Genomic DNA, 22208 nt, shown 5'->3' on the forward strand with positions numbered 1-22208 from the left:
TTTGTCATCCTAAAAGATGCTTTAGCAATGGGATAACTGAAGCATTAAGTAGAAGCTACTGAACATCCATACTATGCACTGGATTTGGTGCCTTCTGAATTTTATCTACTCCTACATATACGCACATCAATTGTTTCAAATTCAGTCATAAAGTGGTTGCAGATCTTCCAGAAATGCAGTTCAAGCACAGATATTACTGGAAATGTTTTGAACAGACTACATTTGTCTATAAGTGAACTACATTAAAAATTAGGTGCATTTAGGACATTAAAAAAATATGGTCACTCACCACCAAGTAATTCCATTGTATTGCAAAATTAAATCAATGTTTTCATACCTTTGCATATAATATGTAAACTTGGATCTAAAGCAGAAGACAAAAAAATAGGCTAAAAATCTGAGGCAACTGAAAAGATTAACTTACACAAATAAGACAAATATCTTTTTCTCCCCCCCCCCCCCCCCCCCAACCCACCCACCTCGATAAAATACACTACTGGCCATTAAAATTGCTACACCACGAAGATGACGTGCTACAGATGTGAAATTTAACTGACAGGAAGAAGATGCTGTGATATGCAAATGATTAGCTTTTCAGCGCATTCACACAAGGTTGGCGCCGGTGGCGACACCTACAACGTGCTGACATGAGGAAAGTTTCCAACCGATTTCTCATACACAAACACCAGTTGACCGGTGTTGCCTGGTGAAATGTTGTTGTGACGCCTCATGTAAGGAGGAGAAATGCGTACCATCACGTTTCTGACTTCGATAAAGGTTGGATTGTAGCCTATCGCGATTGCGGTTTATCGTATCGCGACATTGCTGCTCGCGTTGGTCGGGATCCAATGACTGTTAGCAGAATATGGAATCGGTGGGTTCAGGAGGGTAATACGGAACACCGTTCTGGATCCCAACAGCCTCGTATCACTAGCAGTCGAGATGACTGGCATCTTATCCACATGGCTGTAATGGATTGTGCAGCCACATCTCGATCCCTGAGTCAACAGATGGGGATGTTTGCAAGTCAACAACCATCTGCACGAACAGTTCGACGACGTTTGCAGCCATGGACTATCAGCTCGGAGACCATGGCTACAGTTACCCTTGACGCTGCATCAAAGACAGGAGCGCCTGCGATGGTGTACTCAATGACAAACCTGGGTGCACAAATGGCAAAACGTCATTTTTTCAGATGAATCCAGGTTCAGTGAACAGCATCATGATGGTCGCATCCATTTTTGGCGACATAGTGGTGAACGCACATTGGAACAGTGTATTTGTCATCGCAATAATGGCATATCACCCGGCGTGATGGTATGGGGCGCCTTTGGTTACACGTCTCGGTCACCTCTTGTTCGCATTGACGGCACTTTGAACAGTGGACGTTACGTTTCAGATGTGTTACGCGCATTGGCTATACCTTTCATTCAATCCCTGCAAAACCCTACATTTCAGCAGAATAATGGACGACCGCATGTTGCAGGTCCTGTACGGGCCTTACTGGATATAGAAAATGTTCGACTGCTGCCCTGGCCAGCACATTTTCCAGATCTCTCACCAATTAAAAACTGGCTCGTCACAATACGCCAGTCACTACTCTTGATGAACTGTGGTATCATGTTGAGACTGCATGGGCAGCCATCCAAGCTCTGTTTGATTCAATGCCCAGGCATATCAAGGCCGTTATTACGGCCAGAGGTGGTTGTTCTGGGTACTGATTTGTCATGATTTATGCACCCAAATTGCGTGAAAATGTAATCATATGTCAGTTCTAGTATAATATGTTTGTCCAATGAATACCTGTTTATCATCTGCATTTCTTCTTGGTGTAGCAATTTTAATGGCCAGTAGTGTACTTTTTTTCCTTGTGTTCTAATTTCCAGTTTTTTGTTTTTGGTACTGGTTCCTGTTCCTTTCTGGTGCTATTTTGAGACTACTCACATTACATGTAGAGTCATACTTTTACAAAAGCTATTAACATGAAATGTTAAGTGATGTGAATAAAGCCCATAAACAGGAATTTTTAACTATAGTGTGAGAGTGATTTTATCAGATACAGGAAATTTATAACAATACACTTTAATGACAGTCTAATTTACATAAATTAACATTCTAATCTAGATAAAAATGTAGAGATGAGTAATAAAGAAGTAGAATGTTAACAATGTTTGTTTTATTTAAAAAGCTTTAAGAGTTTTCACATAAAAAAAAACTCAGAGACATTACTATGTTGTATAACCTTGTACATACTTCACAAGCCACAATAAGGTGCATGGTAATGGGTACCTTGTACCATTCCAAGCAATTCCCTTTACTGTTCTACTTGCAAATGAAATGGGGAAGAATGACTCTCTATACACTTCCATACGAGCTTGATTTCTCTCTTTTTGTCTTCACAGCCTTTATGTGATATGCATGGCAGTGGGGTCATTCTGTAATCTGCTGCAAACACCACTTATTCTAAACTTTCTCAGTAGTTTTCTGCCTACATTACACTGGAGCATTTCCGTAATATTCTTGTGCTGACTGAACCTACTGATGAAATATATAGTAGCAAGCCTCTTAACTGCTTTGTTGTGCTCCTTTAACTTGATCTGGTGAGCAGTACTAAAGAAAGAGTCACACAAATGTTCTGTATGCAGCCTCCTTTATAGATGAGTTTCACTTTCACATAATTCTACCAATAAATTGAAGTCAACCATTTGCCTTCCCAACTGACCTTAAGTTTTCATTCCATTTCTGTAGATGTTTTAATCAAGATGGCTACGTCAAGCAGCACACCACTATTACTGTATTCAAACACTACAGGATTGTTTTTCCTACTGATCTGCATTACCTTACATTTTTACACCTTTATATCAAGCTGCCACTCATCACACCAAATAGAAATTCCATCCAAGTCATTCTGTAGCCTCCTGGTCACTCAACATTGACTCTTTCCCATGCACTACAGCGTCATCAGCAAACGGTCACAGCTCGCTACCCATTTTATCTGTCAGATCATTAACATATATAAAGAGCAAGAGTGGTCCTATCATACTTACCTATAGCATTCCTGATGACACCTTTATCTCGACTGAACACTTGCCAACAAGGACTACGTACGGGTTCTGTTACTTAAGAGAGCTTCAAGCCACTCACATGTCTGAAAACCTATTCATTATGCTCAAACCTTTGTTAACAGTCAACAGTATGGCACTCCACCAAATGCTTTTGAGGATCTCAGCCAGGCAAGTAATCTGTCTGAAATAATTCTACCAAGCCACACATTTGGCTTGAAAGAAACTAAAATGTAACAACAGTACCATTTACAGGATTTTTTAGGAATGTTATAAGAGTAGTAAATGACAGATTAAGCAGTGTTGGAAAGTAAGGTTTTTTCAAAAACCACATTAGTGATATAACATTTTAAGGGCTACACTATCAAGACCCTTAATAAATTACAAACTTACCCAGTCACGAAGAAATTAAACTCCTAGCTTCATTAATAGAGATCGGCCTAAAAAATGTTTCAGGACATGACTGTTTTATTTTTATTCTCAGTAAGTGTTTAACCTCTGTTTGGACTCAAATGAAACTACTTTCACAATATCTTGATAAATCAAGGTTGCTGAGAAACTTGTTGACTTTTTACACTTGTCTGGCTAATCCTCGTGTCACAGGTGTGTGTGTGTGTGTGTGTGTGTGTGTGTGTGTGTGTGTGTGTGTAAAACAAACTAGACCAGTGTACACAGGAAAATTTTTGGGCTCATATAATCTTTAACTGCATCTTTGTGACAACAACAATTCAACTGAAATTGAGTGGTTACCAAATCTCATTTTTTAATATTGTTTCAGTCCTGCAATTTATAGTATTTCAATGTTCATTACTGTAAATGGATCTCCTAATGATGATAAGTTTCAAACATGGCCATAAATTCCATTCTTGCATTAGTAAAACTTACATATTTAGAAAGGTTAAAGTGATGAACAACAAAACATAACTTTGCTCATTTTAATGGGACTCCTTATGCACACAGTAAAACTTTACATGAACTCGGACTTATCTGACACATTTATTTTAATTCCATGTTCCATAATGCCCACAGCACATATTTCTTTGGATTAATGTCACAGCCAAACTGAGTTCACTACACAATTCCATTGTGAACACTCGTACACTTATTACAGTTCCTCCCTCAAAGCACGACTGTGCACTGTGCACTGACGATGACCAGGATCCACTGGAGTGTACATTTCTACATACTAACTGAAAATCAGTAACCACTTTCAACAATATCAGTGGACAACTTAATACACAAAACTGGCAGTAACATAAAATAGCAAACAGTCTAGCAATACTTCCTAAAACAATATTGCTGTGAAATAAATCAACTACTTAGGAAAACTGAGACAGTTATAATAAATGCAAATGGAAATAGTGAGAAATAATTTTCTCAACTTCAACAATGAGTTCACTTCTTTCCTATGTGAGAGCTGTACATAAAAGCTCACAAAAGACTGTCCTCAGAAAATAACACATTAAATACTGATTTTCAAAATACAAGATGATATTTTTCTTTTCACAGCTGAAATGGATTCAAAATTATTAACCACAATTATCACAAAAAGTGCACCTAAAGCACATATTTGAAGAACCTAACATCTTACAGTATGTCTGGACAAGGAAGAGCAAAGATAAGGTCTGACCAATGAATAACTCTTGATTCTTCATCTAGAGCAGTATAAGAGATACAGAGTGTTAATTTGTAGCTCACATATGCTTTCATGCCTTATCGATTTTCATCTACTAAAACCACTTTTGTAATTAGTTTAAAGTAAGTGCTGAATAATACCATCGTCCAAATGGAATGACTTGGAGCTTTAATGCCAAAAATAAATAGAAAATTTTGTCATCTGTAGTGAGTGACCAGATGGGAAGTTCTGCTCATATTCATACTAAAAGAATAGTGAACACTATCAATGTGATTTTTCCACATTTCAAAATTCCTTATCAAAGGATGTTAGTATTTCTGGCAGGAAGTAGTTTAATCTCTTAACACACATTTGTACATTCTGATTTTTCATAATTATGTTATTTTACATTAGTTGTTAGCACACAGACAAGGTCCTTGTACAACTTCTGACTTTATGGTGAGGTTTCCGCTGATTAATTACAATATAAAATCAGTTTGAACACAAAGGAAATGAATGTGGGATTATTCAAAGCTCCAAATCATTCACAACAATTACAGTGATTGATTATTTATGGATACATTATAGTACCTCACTGATCTATACAATTCTAGTGATGATATTAATTGAGAATGTAATTTTTGTGGCCGCTTAAACATCTATAATGCATAGCTCAGAACATGAAGTATACCCTCTTTCAGATAAAACTGTTCAAGAAAAACTTGTACAATGGAGGCATTAATTCACATTACAACAGGATCTGCTGTTTAACACTATACTCCAACAATATTTAATATTAGACGAGTCTGCAAAAATCTTTTAAAGATAATAGGTTTAAGTATGAAAAATAAGATATTGGAAAATATAGAGAAGGCATTCTTTAAGGACTTAAAGTCTCAAAACGAATAATTACACATATATTGATATGATTATAAAGTCAATAATGTAGCATACATTTACAACTGCGATATTTGGCAATTTCATAATAAACTGCAAAACTTCCAAGTAAACCAATTACTTATGAACCAGAAAGAAATAATACTCTTACCCTTCCGTCATAAAGAACAATGATTTTGAAGAGAAATTTTAAAGAAAAGAGAGATAAAATGTATATTGAATGTAACACTGGAAACAGTTTATTTAAGAAATAAGCAAGTAATTATTTTATAAATAAAGATAGCTTGATAATTTACTTAGAATATGGAAAACACAAAATACAATCACTTTGAAATTACACATGAAAGGGAAATTTTCATCACATTTAGGAACAAAAGTTACTTATTTTTCTTTAATTAAAATCTTGTATTAGAATAGTGAAAAGTGTTGCCTATATTAGGAGCAATACAAGGCATTTATGGCATAAAAATTACACTTTTGTAGTGAAAAGTAAAGAAATGTTTGATGACTAGGCAGAACAATGGTAAGAGCGTAATTGCTTTGCTTTACTCTTCAACTTAATATCAACAGCTTCATTAGAGAAAAGAAAATCTGTTTAGGATTTTTTTTTCAGTAACAAAGAGATTATTGATGACGGAGCCTACAAACAGTTACAAATGCAACATGCTAAGCAGGTACCAGTGTGAAATACACTCTGCAATTTTACAGAACAAGAAGCTGTCTTAATCTTCTGCCAAAAGTAACAAATATTTTCCAAATTCACTAATCTATACAATTTAAATATAAGCTGGTATCACCTTCTGGAACATAATGAACACATTTTGTAGGATCTACATGTGTCAATATATGGAATGTGAATCTTTGACTGTAACAGCTTTTGCACAAAAACAGCAACAAAGCTAGGCTCACCATAAACTACAATTAGTGACAAAAATTCAACAACCATACAATCTATTGTCTAGAAATATAAGGATAATGTCCAAAAGCCAGCATAAATAACTAAAATGTTGTTCTGAAACTCAAACAGAAAAAGGTACACTTTAGTGTGCACAAAGTATGGGTCATAGGCACACAACGCTAACAAACTTAGGGACCTGAAAGATATGTATATATAAAAATGACAAACTATGGGCACAATTATTTCATTTATTTTGGGAGTGATCTGAAATGAGTATAGCAGTTCAAATTTCTGGCTACAGATCACAATATCTAATACCACAGTCATTACTAATATTAATCCCAATTAAAAAACTTTAAAGTAAAGATGTATTTTATTCAAAATTAGTTTAGATAACATCTTACTTTTCTTGCTTGAGGAAACTGTCAGTATATTGTAGGTATCTAAACATAAATAAATAAATAAAAACCTAACAAAATATTTTGTGTGTCAGAATATGAAATTATTTTATGATACTATGTCATTGACAAAATAAATGTCAAAATCACAATAATCTCTTCTTTCAACATAAAGAGATATGATAATCGCTGTTGTTGCCAGTGGAAGTGTTTTGTGGATAAATTCATCATTTCTGAAATGATAACTTTCTTTTTCCAGCAAATGTTGCAGAAAGAGGAGCTGCAAGCAGCTGAAAAGAAATCTTCTGCATACAGAATTTTTTAAATGATGACAAAAAAACTATTGTGAAATAAATCAACTATAATAGCACTGTTGATATATTCACACATTGTGAAGTGTTCAGCATTCATAAAAACAATTTTCCTCATATGACTGCTAACACATTTTTGCAAGATCATATTAACACTAATGGAAAACTGGAAGTGATTTTGGAAAATTATTTCTAGATTTTGTTTTCAATGCAATGGCTAGAATTAATGGCCAATTCAAATACAGATGAAATTTTCTAAACAAGATTGCAATGTCAACAATTCTTTGTAATTGTGGTGTACATAAGACAAACTGGACACACAGTAGACAGTAGTATCTAAAATGGAAAGTAAGAGATTTGCAGTGTATAAAATCTGGCAGTCATCACAAATTAGAATGATTGTAGCCAGTTTGTTTCAACCAGAATAAAAGAAAAGTGATCACAACTACATACCCTTGCTTCTTATTGGGAGAAATGGTAAATCCCCTTTTTGATCAACACCACACACACACACACACACACACACACACACACACACACACACACGGAGTTGATCTATGAAGTACACATGAGCACAAGTTTATATCAAGCTATCTGTTTCCAGAAATGTGACTAAAATTTTAATATTGACATTTCTGTCTTGAGGAAAACGGGAGATCCATAACCAATAAGGCACATTTTAACTGGTTGATGGATACTTGAAGAACAATAATAATGAAAGGTGTTACAAGAGGATTACAAAATCAGTTTGTCATGTACAATCATAAGATGTAACTTCTCATTTCATGAGGCAAAAGCTTTTCATTTAAAGCATTTTGAAGACCAAGAAATTTTAAGAAATCAACACAGAAGCTTTTTTTATTTTTTAAAAATGAAATAAACACCACTCCATTCGAAATGTCAGGATCTGATAAATTACAAATCCCTTCCCATTCACTGGTCACACAGAATGTCACCTATCAGGTTCAGAAGAGTCTGTAAACAAAAATTCATTAGTTAGGGAAATAGTACGAAAGAGTCAAAACTGCTGCCATCATCATCATTAACAGATATATAAAGCGAGATGACACAATAATCTTTATTGCACTTGAAATAATCTTTTTTGGCATCTGTGTTGTAGATTTACACCAATGCTTTAAATAAACTGGAGATGCACCACATTCAATACCCATACAGTTTGCACTTATAGTGAACATGTCATAATTTCTAATGTCACACAGTTTTAGGTAAGCTGTTCCCTTTCCTGCCACATCTGGTAAGTATGAAGTAGTAAAGCATACATAGTTATTGGTACTGGCAAAACATCAGGAATATGCAGAACTTCTGAAACTTATCACTTATCTAAAGAGAGTGCAAAGAAGATTAAAATGAATGAATATTAATAATGAGGAACATAAAAATAAAATTTGCCCATGAGAAAATTTAAAGCCAGTGTCTTTTGTCCTACACCTTAAGGATGGCATGAAATGGGAATCACACACAAACTGGAATTATCTGAACATCAAGGAATTCTTTCCATAAAACTGATGTGATGATGTGGGCCTCAACATTTTATGACCAGTATGGTGAGATAACATATTTAATGAGGTGACACAGATTTGTCATACTTCACAGAGTTTTCAGCAGCAGCTAGACACATTTTGTAACTACTGAAATACTATAAAAATTCTCTTGCATGACAAAAGTGTATTAACTTTTTTGCATTTTCACCACTAACAGACAATTTTCACAACTAAGCAGTTGTAGTCTGCACACAGTGTGATGTGTATACATGGGCCTTGCTCACCATTCCATGACCAGCATGGGTAGTCAGGTTCTTCAGAAACAATTTCGGACATGTAGTCAGCTTTGTTTATAAGCACAACAAATAATCAACCATGTACTAAAAGTACTACTCATTTACTACCAAGAAAAACTTTCAATCATTATTTGGAAAAATGGCAGCTACTTAAATAGTTTGCCAAAATAACATTCTGCTTTGAAATGACCTTCATTCACATTGTGTGTCTGATCCATATATAGATATATACACTTTCAATAAAACAATAAAAATTTCTCACACTCAAGTAATTCTGTTCTTCCAATGAATTATCAACTTCAGAGAGAAGACTGCATCAATCTTGCACCTTTTTCTGAGAATATTGAAATACGGTAAAAAGTAAACATTTCCACACACTTCTAACAGGCACAGGTAATATGATCATCAAAAAATAACGTATTTACTATTTTCAGTAGTCGTCCTGTCTGAATGCACAGTCAATAATAAAACTATTTACAATGTATTCTTCTACATTGAGCAGGGTCTCATAACAACATACTCTGCCGGCGATTTCTCCCATTTGTTGTTGACTTTGGGAAATGAGATCCAGGATCTCTAGTAATTTGTATTCCAGGAATCGTAAAGATAGAAGCAACTAGAAACAAAAAAGCATAAAAAGTTAATTTTTCCAAACCAAAATCGGAACACTTTCAATAAACGCAATACTTTCTTACACTCTAGGACAAAAATTATATTCACAGAACATAGTACACATAGAAAAACTGCCCAATGCAAGAAGAATATAAGTAACGTATTCTATTACAAAAAAATAATATGGTGGCTGGAAATAAGCTCTTCAGTGGAGTTAAGGGACTTTTAACACGTTCAGCTGAATGCATGTCAGCGATGGAACAAAGTGGGAGAGGCTACAGCCCTCATGAACACATTTACAGTGTGTTCAGAAATTCCCATTACAAACTTCTAGAACTTGTAGAGGGGGGTGAGTAGATAATATTCTGACTTCTAATCCATGCCCAGGAAAGTACCGTTTCCATGCTACAACCATATGAAAACACGTTGGTAATGCTTGACCCAGTACATCACCTGTTTTACAATTCCACACCACTTGTAGTACACTTCCACTCACTAACAGCCAAAGAAATTCCACATGTACTTGATGATGGGATCTCTTCAGCGTGATGCAGAACAACCCCTTCCAATTCGGGTGTGCGGCATCTCCTTGGAGTACCACAGTCACGCCTGCTGATGGTGAAGGTACCTTTTCTCGAAGCCATTGTGTAAATGTGGCAAAAAGGATATGCGATAGACACAGACATTGTGAACAACGATCTAGAGAAAAGAAACAGCAGCCCTTTCATTACTGTGAGCTTCGCCATTCAGAAGGATCGTGTTGGTGTATTCTGCAAACATGTACTCAACTGATTTGTTTTAACACTCACAGACACATGAATAAGGCTTGAACCAGGTCAGAGAAGTGGGACAGACATCAAATAACACTAGCTGATCCAACATAACTACTTCCAACCATGACTAACCTGTTGTATACCTACATAGCAAACATGTTTTCAAATGACTGTAGCACAGGAACAGTATATTTCTGGACACGGGTTCCTATTCAAAATATTATGCACTCACTCCCCTCTGCAAGTCCTAAAAATTTGTAACAGGCATTCCCAAACACCCTGTATCATGTTCCTGTTTTTCATGGTCAAATCAACACATAATGCAATACACACAAACCAACACTGACCTCAGGTTTTGAACTTACCAGATAATGAAGTTCTGAAAATGCCATTTGACAAACTAGCAATTGTCCATTGCCACTCTCATTCAAACACCCCATATGGTATTAGTGTTTATTCTCAACTGTAACAGTTCTGCTTTGACTTCGTTTCCTGGGTCAAGCAGTCACTGACATGTGATGCATTGGACGAAAGGTTCAAAATACACCACCATGTGAGTATATAATGAAGTTTCCAGGCTAATTAACAACAATATGTCATAGGTATGGTGCCACGGGGGGGATGGAAGAGACCTTCAGGTTTGATGAATGGCCTCTATCAGCTTACACTGTGCTACAATGAAATTTCCTTTTGGAGCAGTTATGGTCTATCACAAAGTGAAGACAGTATGTTACATCGGTCCTCTGGCCATTTACTTTCTTTTAACCACCAATGAACAAGCAGAGAATGAGCACCAATTATGAGACATACCATGTCATGAAGGATTACAACTTCACGACAAAAATGTACTGGTTATGAGCTAGACTAATCAGAGTCTCGATCTGAATCTGAATGAACAGTTGTGAAATATTTTTGAATGTCTAGCATCACTCCACACACATCTGCTTCAATTCTTTTCATGGATGGGCAATAATTCTCCATCAAATATTTATCCAGATGACTGCAATATATTTGGGGGAGCAGGAGTGATCACAGATGCAAAAGTTGAGTCACCTCATACAAGGATGCCACTACATGAGACAAATCCACTGGCAAACTCTGACAGCAATGTCGAGCATATTTTAATGATTCCTGCCTCTATTAGAAGCTTAATACCACCATATTAACTTCTTCCATTTCACAACCAACAAAAGTGACTTTTCTCATTTGGGATCGGACATGAGGAGCATTTGTTTTCTTTTGATTTAATGTCAGTTTTACATATGATATACACTGAATTTATTCAGATCACAGTAACTTAGCACATTCTGATGAACACTACTCCATACATCAACAATCATGTCATTTCATGCCACGTTGAACTTTACAACTTCCCCTAATACTCTTACTGTCCTTTGCCGCGAGACCCTGTTACTCTCATACCAATCACGTGCAAAACTGTCGACCCAAACTCCGTTACTATTAGACAAAGATCTGTCAGATATGGTATGCCACCCACCAGACGTGCAAATAACAGAAAATATTAAATTATATCAAAATGCCCATAACTAGACATGTGAGGGCACTGAAACCTCACAATGTGCCAAGGAAATATGGAGCATATAGTGTACGGATTTCTAAACCTGAAAATCAAAACAGAGAGCATTCAATGTGAATGCAGATGTTTACTGGAACCACTTTTAGATCTGTTAAAAAAGCCAATACGATTTCTTGAATGTGCTCAATACATCCAGTTTGAAAGCAAATGATCACTCCAGAAAAAGGAAGACATAAGACAAGAAACTGAGGCTAATGGATGCTCACGTCCTAATAATTAATGATTAGAAGTTAACAGTTGTTACAAGACAGAGAGTTTGTAGAAGGTTTCACAAAAATTTGTTTATGACATTAATTTCACTCTAATTGTAAGAGACAGAGGGTGATTTATGTTGTTTTAGCGATTGTTAGCAGCTGAAGGACTTTAATCTCAAGCTGACCTCTTACAATCCCATCATACCAGCGATATGGAAACTGATATAGAGTGTGATGGTAATATTGTCTGTGCAATAGTGTGTTCTGCCTTCAGCTGCTGTGACATCGAGGTAAACAAATCACATGGAGGTGACGGTTAGCCCACAACAGAAAATAAATACCCAACAGCCTGGCAGATGAACTGGCAAAATGCATCTTGTAACTGAACCCTCTGAACACAAATTTATAAATACAACTGTTACTTCACTTTCTGGATCAGGTCTTCGATTTGGAGTTCTATGTGACTGAATGGTGATATGATTCTGCCTCTGTCAATCGGCAGAGATTTGAGGTGACAGTACAATAATGTTCACTCTCTACTGTACTTACAGCCAACAAATAAGATGTTTTTGCAGCAGTGATCTGTGTATCTTGTGTCAGGCTGCAACAAAGAGGTTGTGACTAGAAACTCAAAACTAATGGCTTGCACTCCTAGAAATTCTGTAGTGTAAGTGAGGATCTTCACATAACTGAGTCATTTGAAATTGCATCAGTGTGGAAAGCACATGCAATACTGCAACATTAGCTGTACTACATGCATCCAGCAATGACTGAGGCATGGAAAACATGCATTCAGGCAATGTTGTTCTCTACAGTCAACTGAATGGAATGGTCCCCCTCAATTCTAATTCAAGCAAAAATACCATGCCACGTAAACAGAAATTCTAGTAATAATGATATTTGCAATGTGTTGTGGAAACAAGGAAACCCTGCACCAAGTGTTTCTTTCAATTACAGCTAATACAACAGCCACAGCATAACACTGCGTTTTGCATGCAACAAATGTGGTTATGTGGGCGCTGTATGTCAAAGCCTTGTATGGCCTGCATTATGATGCAATAAAGCACTGTGCTACCTGCCAATATCAAAACATCATTAAATCCAATGATCTCAGTGGTAATCAATAACATGGAAGTGGATTTACAAGCGGATACGAGCTTCTGTAGTCTTAATTGGTGCTGAAACGTACAGACATATCAGTTTTTTGTCTCTGGAGGCAACTAAATGTTGTTTTGCACTCAACTATTGATTTAAATGTAAAAGTAACAGTCATCATTACCTATAAATATGTCTGTACAGTAATAACACATTTTGTAGTGCCTTCATCAGTAGCAACTAACATTTTTGGTCTCGATGCCTTTACTGGCTTTGGTTTTGAAATAGAAGATTCAATTAACACCCTATCTAACAGTATTCCATTTAGTTTTGTGGAAACTTCATGGGAGGAATGCTTTGATTAATTTGAATCTAATTAGGTTGTACACAAATCTCTGAAGTACAAGTATAATTAAAATATAATGCTCATCCTTATATTTTCTGGGTTAGACCCGTGCTGCTCATAAATCTTATGGGTTGTAAGGCTGTGGTCCATGAAACTTATTTGCTCTAGTGTTCTGTCCAGACCTGCACCTTAAGAGGTGCTTATGTTCTGCAATGTATTGCTACTGACAGGTCAGATGTCAGAGTGCGTCATAAATGCTATGAAAAAGGGCTGTGGTAGAAGTTTACACATGATCCGCAAAGACAAAACTTAACTACTGAACAGTCACCTGTCAAAAATAAAACTTATTTAACAATTATGTTGAGCTACTGTCCATGTGTCACTAAGTTTTATGGCTTCTCCTCTTCTGTTGAAATTATCCCCAGATTTATATACTTCGATGGCTTCCTTATACAGCCCTGGTTTATGTAGGTTATATCGAGAAACCATTAAGATATATGAACATAGAGAGAATTTTAACAGAAAAAAAGAATCCCTGAAACTTAGTGATATATGATAGAAGCTCTACAGAATTGACAGATAAGTTTTATCTTTGACACACTATAGTATGATAGTTAAAATTTATATCTGTCCCCCCAAGTTTAACTTTCTACCCAGCTGGAGGGAGTAGGAACAATTTACAAAATTCTTTATTCTGAATTAATTTCCATGCTTGTTGAGAAACCACACTGAGAATCTGTTCATCATCCCAGTGCATGGAACTGGACTAAGCATGGTTCTCAAAATACAGGTTGCTGACAGACACTCTTGGGCAAGCAACCTTCGACCAATAAAAGCATAATGGCCTGACGTGGGATCTCAGATGTAGACAAACGCACTTCACTTTCACAGATGTTGGCTTCCAGTCCTTTAACACATTCTTCTCCTGCTCTTCTAGGCTCCATTTGGAGCTTTGGCTGTAGCAGTCTCTTCCAGAAATATGTTGTCTCCCCTATGTGCACCAAACGTATCTCTTATGACAGAAAAAAATGCCACACACATTTTACCACAGCTCCATTGTTCTCATCTAGAAACAAAACTATCCTGGAACTACACATACATGCCAAACCTCATCCCATCCTGTATAGTTCACATCCATCAGATAAATCATAGTGAACTGTGTCATAATAAGCTCACATTCTAAGAAAAACTGCACAAATTTAATCCAAGGCATTGATGAAATATCTACTGATCAGGAATTTCATGTCATCATCTCTTCTACGTTTGGTAGTTGCATCCTTGCAATGATATTTCTTCACGGTGAGGGTTAAAGCAAAATATGTCAAGAGTGCCACAACTAAACAAGTGTGTGTTAGCAGTTTTAGCTATTGTATCAGCCAAATATATGTACAACACAGAAGACATCAAATAGTTTACTTTTCTTTGGGGAGAAGGGTATAGGTACAGTGTCGTCAATTTAATAGGAGACACTTATATTCTGCTGCCTGAAGGTTATATACACTGAGGCAACAAAAGTCATGAGATACTTCCTAATACTTTGTCAGACCTCCTCCTGCCCGGCGTAATGCTGCAACTAGATGTGGCATGGACTCAAGTTGTTGCAAATCCCCTGCAGAAATACTGAGCTATGCTGCCTCTACAGCTGTCCATAATTGTGAAAGTGTTGCCAGGGCAGGATTTTGTGTGTGAACTGACCTCTCGATTACGTCCTATAAATGGTTGATGGGATTCATGTTGGGCAAACTGAAGGGCAAACCATTCACTTGAATTGTGCAAAATGTTCTTCAAATCAGTCATGAACAATGGGGTCCGCTGGCACCGCACAATGTCATCCATAAAAATTCCATTATTGTTTGGGATCATGAAGTCCATGAATGGCTGCAAATGGTCTCCAAGAATCCAGACATAACCATTTCCAGTCAATGATCAATTCAGTTGAATCAGAGGACTCAGTACATTCCATGCAAAAACAGCCCACACCATTATGCAGCCACCACAGCTTGCACAGTGCCTTGTTGACAGCAGGAGTCTATGGCTTTGTTGAGTCTGTCCCACACTCAAACTCTACCTCAAGCTCTTACCAACTGAAATCGGGACTCATCTGACACGGGCACAGTTTTCCAGTCATCTAAGTCCAACTGATACGGTCACCAGCCCAGGAGAGACGCTGCACGTGACGTCGTGCTGTTAGCAAAGGCACTCGCATCAGTTATCCGCTGCCATACCCATTAAAGTCAAATTTCGCTGTACTGTCCTAGCGGATACGTTTCTTGCACATCCCACATTGATTTCTGTGGCCTTTTTATGTAGTCTTGCTTGTCTGTTAGCACTGACAACTCTACCCAAATGCCACTGGACTCCATCATTAAGTGAAGGCAGTCTCCACTGCAGTGTCCTTGGTAAGAGGTAATGCCTGAAATTTGGCATCCCTGGCACACACTTGACGCAGTGGATCTTGGAATACTGAATTCTCGAACAGTTTCCAAAATGGAATGTTCTGTGTGTCTAGCTCCAACTACTATTTGGCGTTAGAAGTCTGGTAATTCCCGTTGTGCGGCCATAATCATGTCAGAAACCTTTTCACACGAATCTCTTGAGTACAAATGACAGCTCTGCCAATGCACTGTGCTTTTATACCTCACGTACATGATACTACCACCATCTGTATATGTGTATATCGCTAATCCACGACTTTTGTCACCTCAGTGTATATTTGTGCAGGTTAAGGCCAAATTCAAAAGAAATCCTTCTTCATCAAAGTATTCAAAATAGACATACACAGAATGAGATTTTCACTCTGCAGCGGAGTGTTCGCTCATATGAAACTTCCTGGCATATTAAAACTGTGTGCCGGACTGAGACTCGAACTCCGGACCTTTGCCTTTCATGGGAAAGTGCTCTGCCATCTGAGCTGACATGCTTGGGTAGCTCAGATGTTAGAGCATCTGCCAGGAAGTTAGGCTTATACCCTTTGCTCAAATTAAACTGTCACTATTTCCTATAAGAGAGCCATTCTAAATTTTTTCCCATTTCTGGAGCTATACCCTTTTACTCAAACAAGAGTGATAAATGCTACATTAGAAATTCTTAGTTGCATAATGCCCTAAGCAATGTTGTTGTACAATAACACTTTCACAATCATTATTCACTCATTGGTTTCCATATTCTTTTCTTTTGTTAAATTATGTATACACTTTACTCTCAACTTCTAATTTCAGTTATACTTCTTTCACTATAAGGCATTGGATTTCTGAAATTCTGATCTACATAGAAACTATGAAAATTATTAATAGTGACTGTAAACTAATATACAATGATAAGCACAAACTGTGGTATGTCCATGTAGCAGTTTAGAACTTTGAAAAAGAAACAAGACTTTGCTAAAAAAATGTATTGGGGAAAATACGTACCATCAGGTAGTTTATGAACTGCTGATCCCAGTGAATGGAAGTAAGGATGTTTCATTGCGTCTGCTGCAGATATGCGTTTTTTGGCTTCATACTGAAACAATATAGCCTTCTATGAATTCGAAAGTAAATTTCAATGCTTACTCTGCCTAAAAGATAAACTGTGTAACATAGCAGGATCTTTCTGCAGTGAGCTCCAAATGCCATGACAGGCAAGAGATAGCTATCTACAGAAATGAAAATCCAACATGCCAACCACAAGACATTTATGACATATGAAGAAATAAAGTCCCTGTTGCAGGGTTGTCATTATTATTTGTCTACCAATGACACGTTTCACCTGACTGAGGCATCTTCAGCTTGGCTGATGGTATTGGGCATATGGGATACTGAGCATACAAAATGTCCCAGCAAATAATTGCCCTCGTCAAATATTCAAAAACACTGCATGGTGTCCTTGTTCATGTATGCAACATAGTCCAATGAATACAAGTCAGGATCAGGCTTACACAGATTTGTCACCATCTCAAAAACTTGGAGGGGTAGTTGGCTCACATTTGGGCTACGCAAATAGTATCTGCTTAACCCGAATATGAGCAACTACACCTCAAACACGTTTAAGTGGTGAGAGATCGATGTAGGCCTAATTCTATTTTGCATTCATTGTGCTATGCTGCATGCCTCAACACAGACACTGTGCAAGGTTTGCGAATATTTGATGATGCAATTTAACTGCTGGCATTTTTTGTATGCTCAGTATCCCATGTGACAAACAGCATGTAACATCAGCCAATCTGAGGATGTCTAAAGCAGGTAAACATGTCATTGGCAACAAAAAAAATAAATAAATAAATAAATAAATAAATAAATAAATAAAAAATAAAAAAATAATAATTACAATCCAGCAAACAAGACTATTTGTTCCTTTGTCATATATTACTGGTTGCTGTACCATCTCCACTACAAGTTGGAAAAATATTTATGAAATATTCTGTGTGTGTATGAGTGTGGTGTTTTCACAATTGTGGCTGGTTGCTAATGCTTGTAACCTCTGCTGGAAATGTCTTCTGCCTTTAATTACTTTCCTTAAACATTCTCTTCAAAGGGCACACGTATTTTCACAGTGTATAATACCTGTAGATAATCACATTATTGGAACCTGAATGAAATCAGCATTATCAATGTAGGAAAAATACTTAACACTGGTTTGTGTCCATCTGTAAACAGTAATTCAATTAAGTGACTCAGGAAAGCCGACTAAAACTACTGACAGGTTGCAATATAATGAAAATTCAAATACATGACCAAAGCACTAATATTTGGTATGTATTCTGGGAATAGGGGTTTGACTTAACAGGAACATATTAACTATCACACTGAATATCAAGCTTCTGAAACTAACATCCTTTTTCCTCTCATTGTTCCATTTGTTTTTTCTGTGTTCTCTGTTTCAAGAACCAGTTTCAAATGTGGAAACTTGGAGTATACTACAGCTTTCTATATATCATTCCCATTGGGACATCACAGAGAAGCTTAGACTAGTTACAGAGTGCATAAAGGCATTTAAGCACTCTCTCTTCTCACAAGTTACTTGTTTTAGCCTGGGCACACACTATAAAAATGCAATCGATCATGGTCCCACTATTTTGCTGTAAGAGTTGGAAAATTAACTGCTGCTGAAATTAGATTGGAACACCCAAATAACGATTCCAGTTGATTTTTCCTATGTATATCTTTGAAGAAATCTACATTGAAATCAGTACAAATTACTTCTTCTTCTTGTCTGACAAGCAGCTCAATAATGTATCTAAATTTCTCATAAATAGCTGAAGATTTCCTAGTGGAATTCTGTAGACTGTTACAAATACCAGGAAAGTATTCTGCAGTAATACCTCACAAGCACATTGTTTTTCTATTTTCTGATCAACACAAAACTGCCCCCCCCCCCCAATTTTTTTAACTTTGTGTCCAACTTTCACTTTTGTTGCAACTCCTGCTTTTTCCATATTCACTCTACACAAAAATGATTCTAGTCTATAATACCTTATATTTAACTTTTCTATTATTGAGGTTATATGGTGAGAGGCACAAAAAGTACACTGCTGGCCACCGTAAATGCAACACCTAGAAAGACAAGAGGTAGCACAACAAGACTTATTTTGTAGATAACATGTTGACCAAGTATCAAATGATTACGTGTACAGACGTCTGTGACATGTGGTTCCTGCCAGAATCAGTAGCCAGAGTAGCCACCATTGTTGGAGATCACCACTGCCACACGTCTCGGCATTGAGTCAAAGAGACGTTGGATGTGTTCCTGGGGTACAGCAGCCCAAGCAGCTTTCACACGTTGCCAAAGATCATCTGGTGTGGCAGCTGGGGATGTAATCTGGGTCACTCGTTGAGCAACTATGGACCACATGTTTTCTATCGGCGAAAGATCCGGAGAGCGAGCCGGCCAGGGAAGCAATTCAATCTGGTTATTGACAAAGAACCTTTGGACAATGCGTGCCACATGTGGTCGCGCATTATCCTGTTGAAATATGGCTGTGGCCGAGCCCTGAAGGTAAGGAAGGACAACTGGCTCCAGCACCTCAGATATGTAGCGCCGGCTATTTAAAGTACCAGCAATGCGTACTAGAGGCGTGCGAGAGTAATATCCAATACCGCCCCATACCATAATACCCTGTGCAAGACCAGTGTGGCGGTGCATAATGCAGCTGTCCAACATCCTATCTCCACGGTGTCTCCACACTCGAATCCAACCATCGTGGTGCTGCAGACAGAAGCGTGACTTGTCAGTAAAGACAACGTCATTCCATTCTGCCATCCACATCAGTCTGTCATCACACCATTGGCAACGGAGACGTCTGTGGTTCTGCGTCAGTGGTAGACGAAGCAATGGACGTCTTGCGGACAGACCACTCTGCTGTAAACGGCGTCGAATGGTACGCGCAGACACTGGATGATGCGTTACAGACGCAATGTGCTGTGCTATTGTTCGGGATGTCACTGAGTGATCTGTCACTGCCATGCACACAATTTGCCTATCAGCACGTGCAGTGGTGCACCAAGGTGAATGCGATCGACCACGTTGGTCCGTTGTACCCTCCTGCATCCAACGGTCACATATCTGCATTACAGTTGTTTGGTTTCGTCCAACACGACTAGCGATTTCTCTGTATGATAATCCACAATCTCGGTAAGCCACTATCCGTCCTCTGTCGAACTCGGATACTTGATCAAAAGATGTTCGCTGTTGTCTACGAGGCATAACTGATCGTCTTGTGAAACAACCACAAGGTAAACACACGTGCCGAACGTACACTCGTCGGAATCGCCAAGCCTTAAATGGCGCTATGAGGTGGCGCCACAGGCGCGCGTGATGTGCGTCTGCGCTGAAATTCTAATCAGTTGCATATCTCATCGCTGCAAACCCATGGTGTAAATTTCACTTGATTCGGATGCTTCCTTCAGGGTGTTGCATTTACGGTGGCCAGCAGTGTACATCACTTCAGAATTTTCCACATCTTCTAGAAATACAAGAAGCTCATGTATCTTATTTTTCAAACACATAATAAATGTTACACACATTATGGTCTTGTTCTGTTCCAATTGCTTTCAAGACTGTCTATAACCTCACCCACCTCTCCACCCCTTATACAGCTAATCTGTCTTTGCCCCTCATATTCAAGTGCAGGCCCCGCGTTGTGGATCTGCATCTCCAAACTGCAGCAACAGGTAAAGAACAGATATGAGACTTCGTTTCAGTCAAAAACAATCCACTCAGCTCTTTGTTTACACACCTAACAGCCATGTTAACCCAGGGCTGGTTATGATGCAAAAACTCCCCAAACCCCATACATGTGTATGCTGTTGGTGTTCCTGTTTCCTCCAAGACAACTTTAATACAATAAATTGCTAGCCAGGCTGTTTCTTGCTCCTCCTACTATAAGTACAAGATCCTTTTCATCAAAATCTCTGCTCAAGGCCCCTATGTTGTCACCTGGCTAAACTCGGCACTAGGTTGAACAATACTTGTGTCCAGGTGTTCTACCCCTAGCTTCTCCTGTAGCATTTGCCCTATACCCCTCCCATGACTGCCGCCTATCAGTTGGCTTCTTACCTATCTGATTGCTTTTTCTACCAACCTAGCCTTAAAACTGTTCCTACGATCTGCTGCACTCTACTTTGCTCAAAAACCAGTTGAGGCTCTTCTCCTACACTCCTGGAAATTGAAATAAGAACACCGTGAATTCATTGTCCCAGGAAGGGGAAACTTTATTGACACATTCCTGGGGTCAGATACATCACATGATCACACTGACAGAACCACAGCCACATAGACACAGGCAACAGAGCATGCACAATGTCGGCACTAGTACAGTGTATATCCACCTTTCGCAGCAATGCAGGCTGCTATTCTCCCATGGAGACGATCGTAGAGATGCTGGATGTAGTCCTGTGGAACAGCTTGCCATGCCATTTCCACCTGGCGCCTCAGTTGGACCAGCGTTCGTGCTGGACGTGCAGACCGCGTGAGACGACGCTTCATCCAGTCCCAAACATGCTCAATGGGGGACAGATCCGGAGATCTTGCTGGCCAGGGTAGTTGACTTACACCTTCTAGAGCACGTTGGGTGGCACGGGATACATGCGGACGTGCATTGTCCTGTTGGAACAGCAAGTTCTCTTGCCGGTCTAGGAATGGTAGAACGATGGGTTCGATGACGGTTTGGATGTACCGTGCACTATTCAGTGTCCCCTCGACGATCACCAGTGGTGTACGGCCAGTGTAGGAGATCGCTCCCCACACCATGATGCCGGGTGTTGGCCCTGTGTGCCTCGGTCGTATGCAGTCCTGATTGTGGCGCTCACCTGCACGGTGCCAAACATGCATACGACCATCATTGGCACCAAGGCAGAAGCGACTCTCATCGCTGAAGACGACACGTCTCCATTCGTCCCTCCATTCACGCCTGTCGCGACACCACTGGAGGCGGGCTGCACGATGTTGGGGCGTGAGCGGAAGACGGCCTAACGGTGTGCGGGACCGTAGCCCAGCTTCATGGAGACGGTTGCGAATGGTCCTCGCCGATACCCCAGGAGCAACAGTGTCCCTAATTTGCTGGGAAGTGGTGGTGCGGTCCCCTACGGCACTGCGTAGGATCCTACGGTCTTGGCGTGCATCCGTGCGTCGCTGCG

At 38.6% G+C, this 22208-nt stretch overlaps 1 protein-coding gene across 6 annotated transcripts in view; it reads right to left on the reverse strand.

Annotated features, from left to right (window-relative positions):
• Positions 1-3983: 3983 nt before the first annotated feature.
• LOC126248925 (cyclin-dependent kinase 17-like) overlaps positions 3984-22208 on the reverse strand; it is a 209359-nt gene continuing 191134 nt past the window's right edge. For all 6 annotated transcript variants that reach the window (XM_049950427.1, XM_049950422.1, XM_049950423.1 and 3 more), the window contains 2 exons: positions 17007-17097; positions 3984-9595 (listed from right to left, as the gene is read on the reverse strand). In XM_049950427.1, coding sequence (XP_049806384.1) covers positions 9486-9595; positions 17007-17097 — 201 coding nt within the window. In that variant the 3' untranslated portion in view covers positions 3984-9485. The remainder of the gene's footprint in view (positions 9596-17006; positions 17098-22208) is intronic.

The sequence above is a fragment of the Schistocerca nitens genome, chromosome 3 (genome assembly GCF_023898315.1).
Source record: "Schistocerca nitens isolate TAMUIC-IGC-003100 chromosome 3, iqSchNite1.1, whole genome shotgun sequence".
NCBI lineage: Eukaryota > Metazoa > Arthropoda > Insecta > Orthoptera > Acrididae > Schistocerca > Schistocerca nitens.